The 12,777-nt window shown below is 60.5% G+C and overlaps 1 protein-coding gene across 1 annotated transcript in view; it reads right to left on the bottom strand.

Annotated features, from left to right (window-relative positions):
- The window catches only part of RRBP1 (ribosome binding protein 1), a 59,302-nt gene that overhangs the window by 20,923 nt on the left and 25,602 nt on the right, over nt 1-12,777 (bottom strand). The window contains exons 3-4 of the mRNA XM_079719679.1: nt 2,739-2,887; nt 1,545-1,667 (exon numbers count right to left, since the gene is read on the bottom strand). Of these exons, the coding sequence (XP_079575805.1) occupies nt 1,545-1,667; nt 2,739-2,887 (272 nt within the window). The remainder of the gene's footprint in view (nt 1-1,544; nt 1,668-2,738; nt 2,888-12,777) is intronic.

Here is a 12,777-nt window from a genome sequence, read left to right as displayed (position 1 = left end):
AGGAGGATGCCGTGGGGGAGGCAGGGCCCCGGCTGGATGTACCGACGGACGTCGGACGTCTTGCCTCAGAGCCAAGGCCTGGAGCCCCAGGGGCTGTGCCTGTGTCCCGCAGCAGGGAGACCAAGCCGTGCCTGGGCAGGGCTGGAAATGCGTCCGGTTGGGGAAGGGGAGCGAGAGGCGGAGGGGGTCTGTGGGTCAGCTGCGCTAGGGTTTGGAACTCAAGTGGCCGCCCCGGAGGGGAGCAGCAAGTGTCCTGCACGGGCAGCAGCACCTAAGGGGCCTCCTGTTGCAGGGTGCACCCCCCACCCCACACCTGCTGTCCGGCCCGAGGTGGCCGGAGACCCCAGCAATGGCCACCATCACCGTCAGAGGCTGCACCTGCTCACTCGTGACACGTCCAGCCCACCCTCATCTCAGCGAGGCCGGCACGAGGAACTGGCCGGGGCGCCACACAGCCACCAGCCACAGAAAGTCACTCCCCCTTCCTCTCACGTGAGCTTTATTTTGGGGGTCAACACATCTCCTCAGGTGGTCCAGAAAGAGGATACGGAAGAACGGCCCCCAGAGCCACAGACTCCACAGTGGCTGCTGGCCGTGGGCCCTTGGGGCAGGAGGCCTGTGACTCACGGCCCACTTCCATGGGGCAGAGGCTCCTGGCCTGGGACGCGCCAGCAGCCGGGCGGGAAGGGAAGCGCAGTCGGCTCTTGGGAGCAGGGTGAGTGGCTCCGGCTGCCCTGCATCCAACCAGCAACCCGAGGCCGCGGGGGACACTCCCGAGACAGAGGACGAAGGCCACCGGGCAGGAGGCTGCACTAGGGGAGGCCTCGGAGACCGGCCTTCCCCTTCCGCCTCCCGGGCGGAGCCTGACCAGGAGCGACCACGGCAAAGCCTTCCGCTCCCGCCGCCCGTCCGTCCCCCACCGAACAAACCTTCCCGTCTGGCCTGGAGCCGCGGCCGTCGCTCAGGACAAACTCTGACGCCTCGTGAGCGAGCGACGCAGGCGCCCAGACGTGTGGGACGTTCCGAGGCCCCAGCCGCCTCCCTGCGCCCACTGGCCCGCAGAGGAGGCGGGGACAGGGCGAGAGCCACGCAGGGCGCGATGCGGGGAGGGACAGCTTAAACGGGGAGGGACCAGCCCCGCTGCAGGGGACCCGGATCTCCTCCTCACAAGGAGCGGCCGAGTGCTGACCCCTCCTGAACGAGGCCCCCAGCCCGTCGGGGCAGCACGGGCCCTCTAGACCAGTGTTCACCGGGTACACACGTGTCACGTGCTGAACCACCATGGCACCGCTCCCCGGACAGCGGAGAAGGGGCGGCAGCCCCGCTAAGCCCTCCCCACGGCTTTCTGCTCCAATTCTCAAGAAAAGACCCTGGGACCCACTGTGCCTGCCCTCCTCTCAGGGCATCACCCTAAAAAGATGGGGCCACAACCGCGGGGCCGACTGTCCCCTCCCACCCGTGCGTTCCCAGTCCCGAGAGGGACCCTGCTGTGCAGGGGTCCTCACGCAGCCACAGCCCCCGGGCCGACCCGGCGCCGGCCCTACCTTATTGAGCTCCCTCAGTTTGCTCTTGGCGGCGGCCGCGTCCTCCTGCTCCGTGGCCAGCAGCTTCTCCTTCTCTTCCAGCTGGCGTTTCAGAATCGCCACGGGGTCACCCTTCTGAGTGGCCTAGAGATGCCCACAGAGCCGCGTTAATGGGGTGGGCAGACGCCTGGTTTGAGACTCACCCCGACCATCAGACCCCGACCCAAAAGCAGAGCGGCAGCCTGATGGCGCACGAGCGGTGCCATCCCGATGGCACACACTTCTGGGGGTGGCCCCTGCCTCTGCCGCCCGGTCGGCCAGGCCTCGGGCCCAAAGCTCTGGACCCCTGGGGTAGTTGTGGGAGCATGGTGCTTCTCTAACCCCGGTCGATGGTGGCCAGGGCCTCTTCCCGGCCTGCTGGGGGCCGTCGGCCATCATCCCTGGCTTGGTGCCCATCCCTCAGCTGCCGGGGCCGGCCTGCAGGCTGCCAGCTGAAGCGTGGAGGCCCAGGCATGGGGTGGGGGTGGGGGGTAGGTATCTGGGGACAGTGGCCTGAGCTGAGTTCAGGCCTCTCTTGTTGGAGGGGAGTGGTCACCTTGACCTCCGGCCACTTCAGGCCCAGAAGACGGCCCAACGCTCACTGAGCGAGGAGCTCCTGTGACCGCAGGACCCGTCACCACTCAGCAAGGGCTGGGGCGGGGTGGGGGTGGGGTGACCCAGTGGCCTCAGGACACTCCCAACATCTCTCACCACTGAGGTGCCACAAAATCCTCCAGCAAAATTACCTACAATTCCAGCTGTTTAAGGAACAAACACGCCCCGCGGCACCTCCTGGGGCAGCTCCTGGCCACAAGCACCAGACAGAGAGAAGCCAGAGAGACAAACACCCTCCTTCCTGAGCCCGAGCCCCGGCCACAAACCAGCGGGTCCCAGCTCCTGGGCCCCCAGACGCCCCACCCCGGCCCTTAACAGCCCTCCTGCTGCAGCGGCTGGGCTGCAGCTGAAGCAGAAGCATCTGCGGGTGATTCACGCAGCCCGACCTGGGGAGGGGGACAGAGTTCTGCCGAGAGGCAAGCGGAGGTGTTCCAGGAACACTCCGTGCAGCTTGTCAAGCCGGGTGCGGCCGGCCTGCGGGGCACCATCCAGGGGAGGCCGGGGCCCAAGACCAGGAAACCACTGCCACGCGCTGGCCCCTGGGGTGGGGGGAGGGCGCACCTTGTGCCACGTGTCCTGGACAACACCTGCTTTCTCGGACAGGATCTCGATGAGCCGCTGGGCCTCGCCCTCGCTGAGCACCATGCTTCCGACCGTGGAGACCAGCGTCTTGTAGGGGACGCAGAGCGGGCTGTCGGTCCCCGGGGGCCCTGCACAGAAGAGAGGGGGCAGGGACTCACACTCGGGCACCAGCCACCAAGCCCGTCCCACCCCAGAGCAGCAAAGGCCAGTCAGAGCCGAGGCCTCTGTCCGGCTGCCCAGGGTCCGCGGGCCGAGTGCAGCGAGCCCGCCCTGGGGTCTCAACTGGACTCAACTCAGGTCCTGCTCAAGAACAGCAGCGGGGAAGGTCCCCAGGAAAAAGAAAGGCTGAGTATTCCTGGGTTGGAGGAGATGTGCCCCTACTTTTTCATCATCAAAGTGAGCAGACTTGGGCAAGGCATACTTTCCCATAGGTGCTTTTTTCCTTCCTCTTTTCCCAGCAAACTGCCTGGGCCAGCTCTGGCCATGCGCCACCCAGCGAGGCTCATGCCCCTGCCAAGACCAAGCCCCCCCAGCGAGGCTCACGCCCCTGCCAAGACCGAGCCCCACCGGCGGGGAGCAGGAGGCCGCCTCCCCGATGTCCTCGTTCAGACCCTCTTATTTCCAGCTCTCCCTGGACGAAGCTTAAGGCAGGTTTCAGGACAGGGATGGCTGGGTTCGTCCAGAACAGGGCTGCCCGCTCACCGGTCCATGAGCGCGTGACCTGCTGGAGGACACAGAGCCATGTGCCGACAGCCAGCTGTCACTCCTGGACGCCCGACGCCCCCGCGAAAGCTTCACTCTCACGCAGCCCCTCGCACAGCCCCAAAGACACGAAAGGGTGAACAGAGACGCCCCCCATCTGGCAGCTCCTCGCGCTGAGGCCCCAAACTGCCCACGAGCTGCGGAACGACAGGGCCCCAAACGAGCTGAAACAAAGCCAAGCGGCCGCCTGCAGCGACACCTGCAGCCAAGCCCACCTCACTGGGGACAGCCGGGGGAAGGTTTCCATGGCAACCTGAAATTCTCTGGCTTGTCACAATATTTTCACTCCCTAGTTACAATATTGTCGTTACAAGTCAAAGCACTTAGCAGGATCCCCTAATAAAGGGGACGTGGCACGTGGCGAGCTGGTTGCTACGAGCACCTTCACTTTAGAACTTTTTACCCCGCGAAGCTCGGGAGTACGAACAACCATGTTGACGTTAAAGGCCTAGGAGGTTGAGGGTGTCATGAAAACTGGGAGGTGGGGGAGGCCCCCTAGAGCCTTCACTCTTTTCACTGAAATGTGTAAAATCATGTTGACGGTAAACGTCTGCACCCTAGAGAAAAGTCAAGTACAGCTAAGCCAAAAGAGAAGGAACCACTCGGATGAAAATCTCACGGTCAGCATTTTGGTCTCTGGGCTTCCCGCCCCGCCCCGTCGGCCTGCAGACCGACGTTTCTGCCAGGGTTTCTCAGAAGAGGGAGGTCGGCCGGAGTCAGACTGGGCAGGATGGCCTCCCTGAAGCTGGACACTCAGATGTTTTCCTCTGCGGACTCAGAGAGGCCTGCTCCTGCGCTGCCCCCAGCCATGCCGGCTGCCAGGCACCTATCACGTGGCTGGTGGTGGGAACTGGGATGGCTCCCAGGGGAGCGCACACCAGATTCTGAAAACTTGGTATGGAAAAACAAAAGAATGTAAAATACCTGCAATAATTTTTTAATATTGATTACATATTGAAATGATAGCATTTGGGGTAACTGGATTAAATGAAATATATTAAAATGAATTCCATGTGTCTCTCATTTGCCTTTTTTTTTTTTTTTTTTTTTTTTTGCGGTACGCGGGCCTCTCACTGCTGTGGCCTCTCCCATTGCGGAGCACAGGCTCCGGACGCACAGGCTCAGCGGCCACGGCTCACGGGCCCAGCCGCTCCGCGGCATGTGGGATCTTCCCCGGGCCGGGGCACGAACCCGTGTGCCCTGCATCGGCAGGCGGACTCTCAACCACTGCGCCACCAGGGAAGCCCTCATTTGCCTTTTTTAGTGTGGCTCACAGTGTATTTCTGTGGGGCAGGCTGGCTACTCCTTTCCAGCCCTGGGGCCCCAAAGCACCGCCTGCTGAAGCCCTGGCAGCCCGGTCCCTGCAGAGGCCCCAGAGTGACCATCCTCCTAGGCCCCAGGGCCCCTGCTGCACTGCCCCCCACCCACCTGGGGGAGGGGACACAGACCTGGATGACACAGCTACGCTTCCCTGTGGAACGCCGCATCCTTCACGCCACTACCCCAGTGGTCTCACAGATGCATTCCCTCCAGGAGGGCCCTGTGCACAGAACGTTCCTGAGAGTATTCTGGGAGTGTCATTCTAACACACGTTGGTTAAAACTTTCTCATGTAATTATACTAAATTGTATTAGATGTTCCAGTGAACAAAGTCACGAAAACTTGTAACAAGTGGAACACCCCAAAGCTATGTAAGAGCAGAACTTAACTCTCCTCGCCCACTCCCCACAGAAACTTCCACAGCCTTCTCCATCCTCATACAGACACTTCAGAATGATTTTTAGAGAGATATGACTTTACATTTTTCATTAAGGTAAGAATGGTGCCATCTTTATTCACCCCAAATCGGGGAAAGTAAAACTGAAAGAAAGGAAGGTACTGGGAACCAGAACTCTGGGCCTCACGTGAGTGGCATTTATTTCTGGGTTTCAAGGCCCACGAGGCGGGCACGCTGACCCATACACAAAGGACTAACGTGTCCTCCGGCAAAGGCTCGAAGGCTAGAAATAATCCTTGGGGTTGTGAAACCTTAAGGCCCTAAGAGAAATTTGTCAGAGACAACACCTATTCTGTGAAGCCACAGGCTTCACAAGGACCACGTGGTAGTGAACTCCCGTGAGACAGGAGCAGCCAAGGCTTCGCCCATGTTGGTGAGCCTGAAATTCCAGGTACGGACGGGCCCGGAGGCCTGGGGGAGGAACCAGGCAGCAGAAGGGCACAGTGGCCGGGGAGGGCCAGCGTCTCACCGCTCTGGAGTAACCCGGGCTCCTGCCTGGCCGGGGACACAGCGAGCACCCCAAGCACTGTGCCCTGCAGGGATGGGGCAGCCTCCCCTGAGCGGGTGGCCTTGGCCACGGTCCTTTCCCTCCAGGCGACAACTCCCACGGGGTCCAGGCCAGAACCCGCAGAGCTGCGGACGCATCGAGGAGAGCTAGAAACGAGATTGCTGTGTGCCATCTCCTGACCTTCAGTGCTGACAGCTAACTCAGTGAAAAATAAATAAAACCACCACGGAGCTGAACACATTCACGGGCCAATTCCGGTCTGCAGGTCATCCCTGCCCTTGGGCTGTGGGCACCCTGGTCAGAGCAAGGCCCCTGGAGCCAGGTGGTCTGGGCTTGAATCTTGGCTCAGCTTCCTCCCACCTGTGCATCCTTGGGCAAGCGACTTCACCTCTCTGAGCCTGTTTCCTCGTCTGTGAAATGCGGGCAACGACAATGTACTGGGCACAGGGTAAAGCACGGCAGAACCGATCAACAGGGCCAGGAGGACCCCACACCCTGACCCCTCCTTGGGCGGACAGTGCCCCAGTGAGGAACTTGGGTGGGGAGGCAGGGGGTGAAGCAACTCTGCCTTCCTCTGCCCCCCCCAGCTGGCACCCACGCCCCCGTGGACAGAGCAGTGGGGCCCACGGCCCCTGCTCGCACCACTGTCTTTGCACATGAGGTCAAGAGGGCAGAGCATTTAGGGAAACGAGGGGCCCTCTGCCTCCCTGGGCTCTGAGCTGAGAAGCACTCAGCGCTTGGATAACGTGTCTCTAATTCCAAAACTACGCTCCCTCTCATGACCACGCCGGGAGGCTTAATCACCTAAAATTAGACCTGTCCTGCAAAAAGGGCTTAGGAGTCTCCCCTCTCACCACTGACCGTGGGGTCTCACCTACCAGGGACTTGGCGCTGTTTCAGCAGCAGCCCCTCCAGGTCTGGGCCCTGGAAGCCCTGCCTGCTTGTGCCTGGCTCAGCCAAGCAACAGGGGGCGTCAGAATAGCTGCAGGAACTGCGCGCACACAGCTGTGATCGAGGGAGTTACTGCCAGGCCCTGGCACGGGCATCAAGAGCTCCAGCTCCACTCCAGCTGCTGCTGCAGGTGCCTGGCAGCCCTGTGCAGATGGTCTCCAGACATGAAGTATGCACCTACTGTGTACCCTGCAGTCTGCAAAATCCTGGAAAGGCCTGTGGGACTCCCAGCTAGGAGAGGGGAGGAGACCCTGGACCTGGAATCAGGCAGCAGAGCCACAGGGCACCTGAGGAAGCAGCCATGGCAGCAACACCGGCGAGGCTTTTAACGCAGGAGATGCTTGCGCCAAACACTACCGGGCGGAGAGCAGGAAGGGCAGGGAGTGGCAGGGATGACCCGAGGCTGGTGGAGCAGAGGCAGGTGGCGCTGGCGTGGGTCCCAGGGATCCGGGCTTCACCTCGTGGGCAAAGGGGCAGTGCCTTGGAGTGAGCAACGTTTGCACTTGAGGACACCCAGGGGCCAAGGCTGGAGGCAGGTCAGGGAGGAGCCCAGGGCCGGGGCTGAGCGCACTCACGAAGCGGGGTGGCGGTGACAACCCAGGGCTCTGACAGCACACACGGGTGGGGTACTGGAGGCCGGAGGAGAACTCCAACGGCAAAGACGCTCACGTCCCAGGGAACGTCCAGACCGGTTCTGAAGGCCTCCGCTCACACACGCAGGTGCAGGCCGAATGGCAGCTGCTGGCTCGGGACCCTGCAGGGGCGTCACCCCAACAGTGTGGGTGGGGGACCTGCACGCTCCCCCCAACAGGAAGCCAGACCCCAGCCTCAGGAAGCCCCCCAGGACATCCCCAATCACCTGAGCCAAACTCAGGTCAAAGGCCAGGGCCCCAGGAAGGGCCCCTGTGCCTCCTGGAAGCCCAGCACTTCCCAAGCAATCGTCAGATTCAGAAACAGAACCAAGCCCCCGACTCCCGCTGACCCCAAGTCCAGAGGGCGGCCACCGTGTCCAGAAACGAGGAACCTGGGCCACCCCCCCCCCCCCCGCCAGCTGCACATTCACGGACAGTGGCCGTGAAGGGTCCTTCTGAGCCTTCGGGAAAGAGACCCTTCGAGGCCCTCGATGGAAGATCCACCAAATGCTTCAAGAGACAGAGCTGCAGCTCCTGCCACCCTCACAACTGCTGGTCTGCACCATGGCGGTCAAGGGCAGCACGCACGCGGCCGACCCCAAGCCCGGCTCAGGCTGAAGCCCAGCACTGCCCAGGGCTTCTGCCTCCCAACAGGGTGCAGGCCTCAGATCAGCGGCTGCACTGGACCCTGGCAATGGCGTTTTAAGTGCACTGGAGCAAAGGACAAATAATGTCAAGAGCAACCCTACTTGGGGCCTTTGAATCAGGCCTTTTCATTTGGCTGGAGAAAAAAGTGATCTCTTGACTAACTGCGAGATTGTACACATAATGATGGCTAATGGAGTTTTTAAAAAATCCTATAAATTGAATGACTGTATTTTTCTCTTTATACTTTTGCTTTTCCCCCCAAATTTTAACAAAATTAATTTTAAATCTGAAAAAAGAACTAAAACACATCACAGTATTTCTTAAAGAAATACAACCCCTGGAGGGCCTTTGCGCAAGCTCCTTCCTCAGGCCTGAGGGGACCAGGAGGTCTGACCTACTGCCTGCAGGGAGGACGGGGGACGTACAACCTCAGCCTCCTGCCCGGCAGTGACGGGAGCCACAGCGCCACCCCGTTTAAGAGAAGTGAACGGAGAGCCCTGGAAGAACGTCTTCCAGCAGCTTCTCTGAGACGTGACACCAGACTCGCTTCCCCAGGGGATGTTTTGTTCTTTCAAAAAGAAGAAAGGGAAAAGTTGAGTTTGAAGAACTTACACAGAAAGTGAAAAAAGCTCAGGAGCTCTGCAGTTTTCTTCAGAGCTTCAGACCCTGAGAAACTGAGTTAAGTTCAAAAGAGAGGCTCAAACGTAATCTCCACACCCCCTGCTCTGTGCCTCGGCCTGTGCCGGAGGGGCAGCTGCTGGTGGCTGAGCCTGGGCGGGCGCAGGCGGAGACCCAGGCCCGGCGTCCCAACTCTCCCTTCTGGGAAGTCTTGAAACAGAGCTGAGCTTTGGTTTCTGCTGTCCTCAAACAGGTAAAAATACAAACCCACCTTAAAGGAAGTTGGGGGATAAATGCACAGAAAGAGCCCCTCCCCACACACCAGGCTGGAGCGCAGTGGGGCCGGTTCCCCGGGACCCCGGCCTCAGGCACAGCAGCCAGCAGGGCACAAAGGATGTGGCGGGGGGGACAGCAGGAGGCAGGGGTACAGCTACTGTCCAGTCACACGGCTCAAGATGAGGCCCTACAGGCCACAAACACCCCGACTGAAGGTCTCCTGGTGGGTCTGGCCCCTGCCCTGTTACGTTACAGGACACGACCCTATTCCTGCATCTCCCGGGGTCCGGCAGTGGCAGGAGGCCTCCCACAGCATGGAGCTGACACCCCTAGGATGCTGCCAGGTCCCGGATGCAGGAACTACCTTTATCTCTCACCTGACCTCAGTCACCACCATCTGCTGGGTGCCCAGGGGCTGGGGCAGCCCAAGAAGCACTGGCCACTTCCCTTCCTCAACCGGCGCCCCCGAAGGAGCAGTTCTCTCTGCGGCTCAGAGGACGCTCGGGGCCCTGAGGTCAGGGCTGGGCCCCCTCCTGGCGCCCGAAGCGGTGGGACCTCCACTTTGGTACAAGGAGGGCCTGTTTCTTCAACTCACAGACCAAGAATGGAGTTTTGGTTTCTCTTCCATTAACAAGAATACGTGTTACAGAAAAACTGGAAAATGCAGAAGGGTGAAGGGAAGAAAATAAAATTCACCTACAGTCCTCCCCGCAAAGATGGCCTTTCTGCCCCGTGGACCTGTGAGCGCATCGGACTCAGCCGTCGTGGGGTCGTGCAGGCCGGTCTGAGGGTACCTCCACCTCCTGGAGGCTGGCTGGGCCCTAACGTGATGGCCTCTGGCCCCCGGTAGATGGCCCACGTCTGCGTTAAGGGCCAGGGTCTGGCATGATGCCAGGCACAGAGTCCAAGAGGAGGGCCCCCCGGCCTCAGCCTCGCTCGGCAGTGATGCCCGCAAACCAAGCCCCCATGGCAGCACGGGTCCCAGGGCTCGGGCCCAACTCAGTTTCCAGAAGGTGCCTCCTGTCCGGCCCAAGTCTGGGCATCCAGTTCCCCAGGCCTGGCCCGCACTGTGTTTGCGTGGACTCCCTTCCAGGAGCTGAGGAACGGCCCTGCCGAGAGGGCCCCAAACCACCCCCACGTCCGCTTGCTTCCTGGGCAAGAAGCGTGCTTTCCTGATGAACACGAATACTCGCCACGGTGGCTCTTAGAAAACAAACCAGCAGAGGCCTGGACGGTGCGGCCGACTCGGAAGCTTCCGTTCTGGAAGTTTCCACTTCGTGATGATTCCGTGAATCCCCTCTTTTCCAGACACTGGGAAAAGAATCCGTGCTTCTGTTTCAAAACCAAGTGTTTCTCGTAGTCCACACCTGGGCTCCTGATGGCCCTGAAATCGCCCCCATCTCCACGGAGCCACGTGAGCACCGAGGTCAGGTTGTGGGGGGCGCTCACGTGGGCCCATCACCGCAGGAACTGTCCACTGCGCCAGGCCTCCAGAGGGTAAGGCGGATAGAGCTTGTCTTCCTAAATTAAAAATGCACCTGCCTTTTGACTTAGCAGTTACCTATCTAGGAATTTACGTTACAGAGATACCCAGTGATATGTGTACGCCACTGTAGCATTAATTTCAGCAGCAAAAGAACGGCACACTGCTTCATGGCATTTAAATAAATGACGTTATGGTCATGCCGTGGGCTACGATGCAGCTGAAAGCGGCAGCCCCAGGGTGTGCTGAGGAACGAAGGAGGCAAGTCCGTCCCTGCAACGCAGGCCCACTGCGTGTGCCATGGGATGAGCGGGGCATCTCCGGGGGCCCCCCAGGAGGTCGGAGGTGGCTGCGATGGAGTGGAGGGGAGGACTCTCAATTCTCACCTTCCACGCTTCCACACTGTTTGAATTTTGTTTGCTGGAAGCACGCATTTACACAATAAATTTAAAAAAGGATTAGGAAGGTGGGTGTCCACTGTCAAGTCTGGTCAGGGACAAGGGGTGAAAACTTGTCACACAGCCTCGATTTGCTCCTGTACGAAGATCAGATCAGGAGTTCCGGAATAGCTCCAACTCGGGCCTGCGGAAGCGTGTCCTGTGCCCGCTCTCCTCTGGGGCTCCTGTCAGCGGAAGCCCTGCCGGGACAACCGGGTGTCAGGTAAGGCCTGGACAACTGAGGGAGCCACCCCAGCTCCAGGGCTGCTCTTGCTGCTGACATGCCACGTGTGTGGGCCAGCCACAGGCTCTGGGAGCTCACTCACGGCTTCGGTGACGCACGGGGCGACAGGGAGCTCACTCCCACCCCACTCAGGACACAGATAGAACAAAGACGGAGGAAGTCCTGACGCCACCACAGGGCTTCAAAGACAAGTCCATTTTCACGGGGCCTCCTGCAAGGTGACCCAAGAGGCTCCCTCATTCCCGATGGCTCTTGTTTAGAAAAGCTTTGTCCAGTAGAACCTTCTGTGCTGATGGAGATGGTCTTCATCTGCACTGTCCAAACGGGTAGCCACTGGCCCTGTGGAACTACTGAGACCTTGAGCGCGGTTTTCACTCTGACTCTTGACTGATTTGAATGTTAACTGGCCCCACGTGACCAGCAGTTCCTGTACCGGTCAGCGCAGCCCCAGAACCTAGCTCTCTGGTGCCAACGGTTAAACCTCGTGGCCCTGGATCCTTCCCTGCCTGAGCCCGGGTCCCTCCCCCAAGCTCCCTCCCCAGCCTGCTCTGCACCAGCGACACAGACCACCACCCCCAACCATCTCCCTCATCCCCATGGCATGGTCATCAGGACACCTCACCCCCCAAGGCATTCACACCTCCAGGCCCCTGAGTTTCTGGATGCCCAGGGCCAGCCAGCCAGCGGGGATCTGTCCACAGTTCCCTCGAGGGGGTACCCGTGGCCCTGAAGAAATGGAGTGGGCGGCCCCCAAACCGACTGAGTCCCAGCTGGCAGGCAAGGAGATCAAGGGCAGGCAGCCAGGGGTGACCTCAGCCTTTCAGGTCAAGGGAGGAGCACAGAACATGAGGTGTAACTAAGTGAAGGGAACGCGGCCTGCTTCTCACTGGGCAGCACGGCCACAGGGCCAAAAGCTCGATGTGAGTCAGATGAACTGGACCCCAAGCTCCACAAACAAGCTGTGACCGCAAGGGCAGTGTCAGCCGGTTCCATGGGCCACGGGAAAAGCCGAGCTGCCCGTCCACACCCGTCCTCATATCCTCAACCACCATGGCTGTGGCAGACATGGCTCAGCGGGGAATGCGGGGCAAGTCAGAGCGACAGGCGCACTCTGCCCTCGGGAAGCGGTCCTTCACAGGCGCAGCTGCAAAGCTGCTCGAAGCCAAGCCCTTACCGAAAGAGCCCACCTCCCTTTCCTGCCCCCACCCCCAGCAGACTCGGGGCCCTGACCATCACTGCAACAGCACCGGCATCTCTGGGGAGCTGCTTAGAAACGCAGCACCTCGGGCCCCGCTGGGAACCACTGAGTCTTTATCTTAACAAGACCCTGCACGTCAAAGCCTGAGAAGCCCTGCCCTGGGGGGATCTCCACGGAGCCGGTGGGGGTGGGGTGGGGGGGGCAGCAGCGGACAGGGGCCTGCATCCACTTTGAGGGCCCACCAACCGTGGGAAAACGGGTGAAAGCACACGGGGCACGTCCAGGAAAATGAAAAACCGCAAGCGTGTCCCCCACGTTTCCGACTCTTCAGAGTTGAAGACTGAAGCAATTTACCGCTCAGGTGTCACATCACCCGCAGGCCACCCGGTGTGGCTGTGCTCTCTTTGGGGCCTGTTCGCGTGCTACGTGGCTGGCCGTGTGGCCCAGCGCCCCGCCCTTCGTGATTTTCTCCCTGCAACCTCGG

Source organism: Hyperoodon ampullatus (assembly GCF_949752795.1).
Source record: "Hyperoodon ampullatus genome assembly, chromosome: 14".
In the NCBI taxonomy this organism is placed as follows: Eukaryota; Metazoa; Chordata; class Mammalia; order Artiodactyla; family Ziphiidae; genus Hyperoodon; species Hyperoodon ampullatus.
Note: the sequence above shows the minus strand (reverse complement) of the source record. Positions and strands in the feature narration are given on the sequence as shown.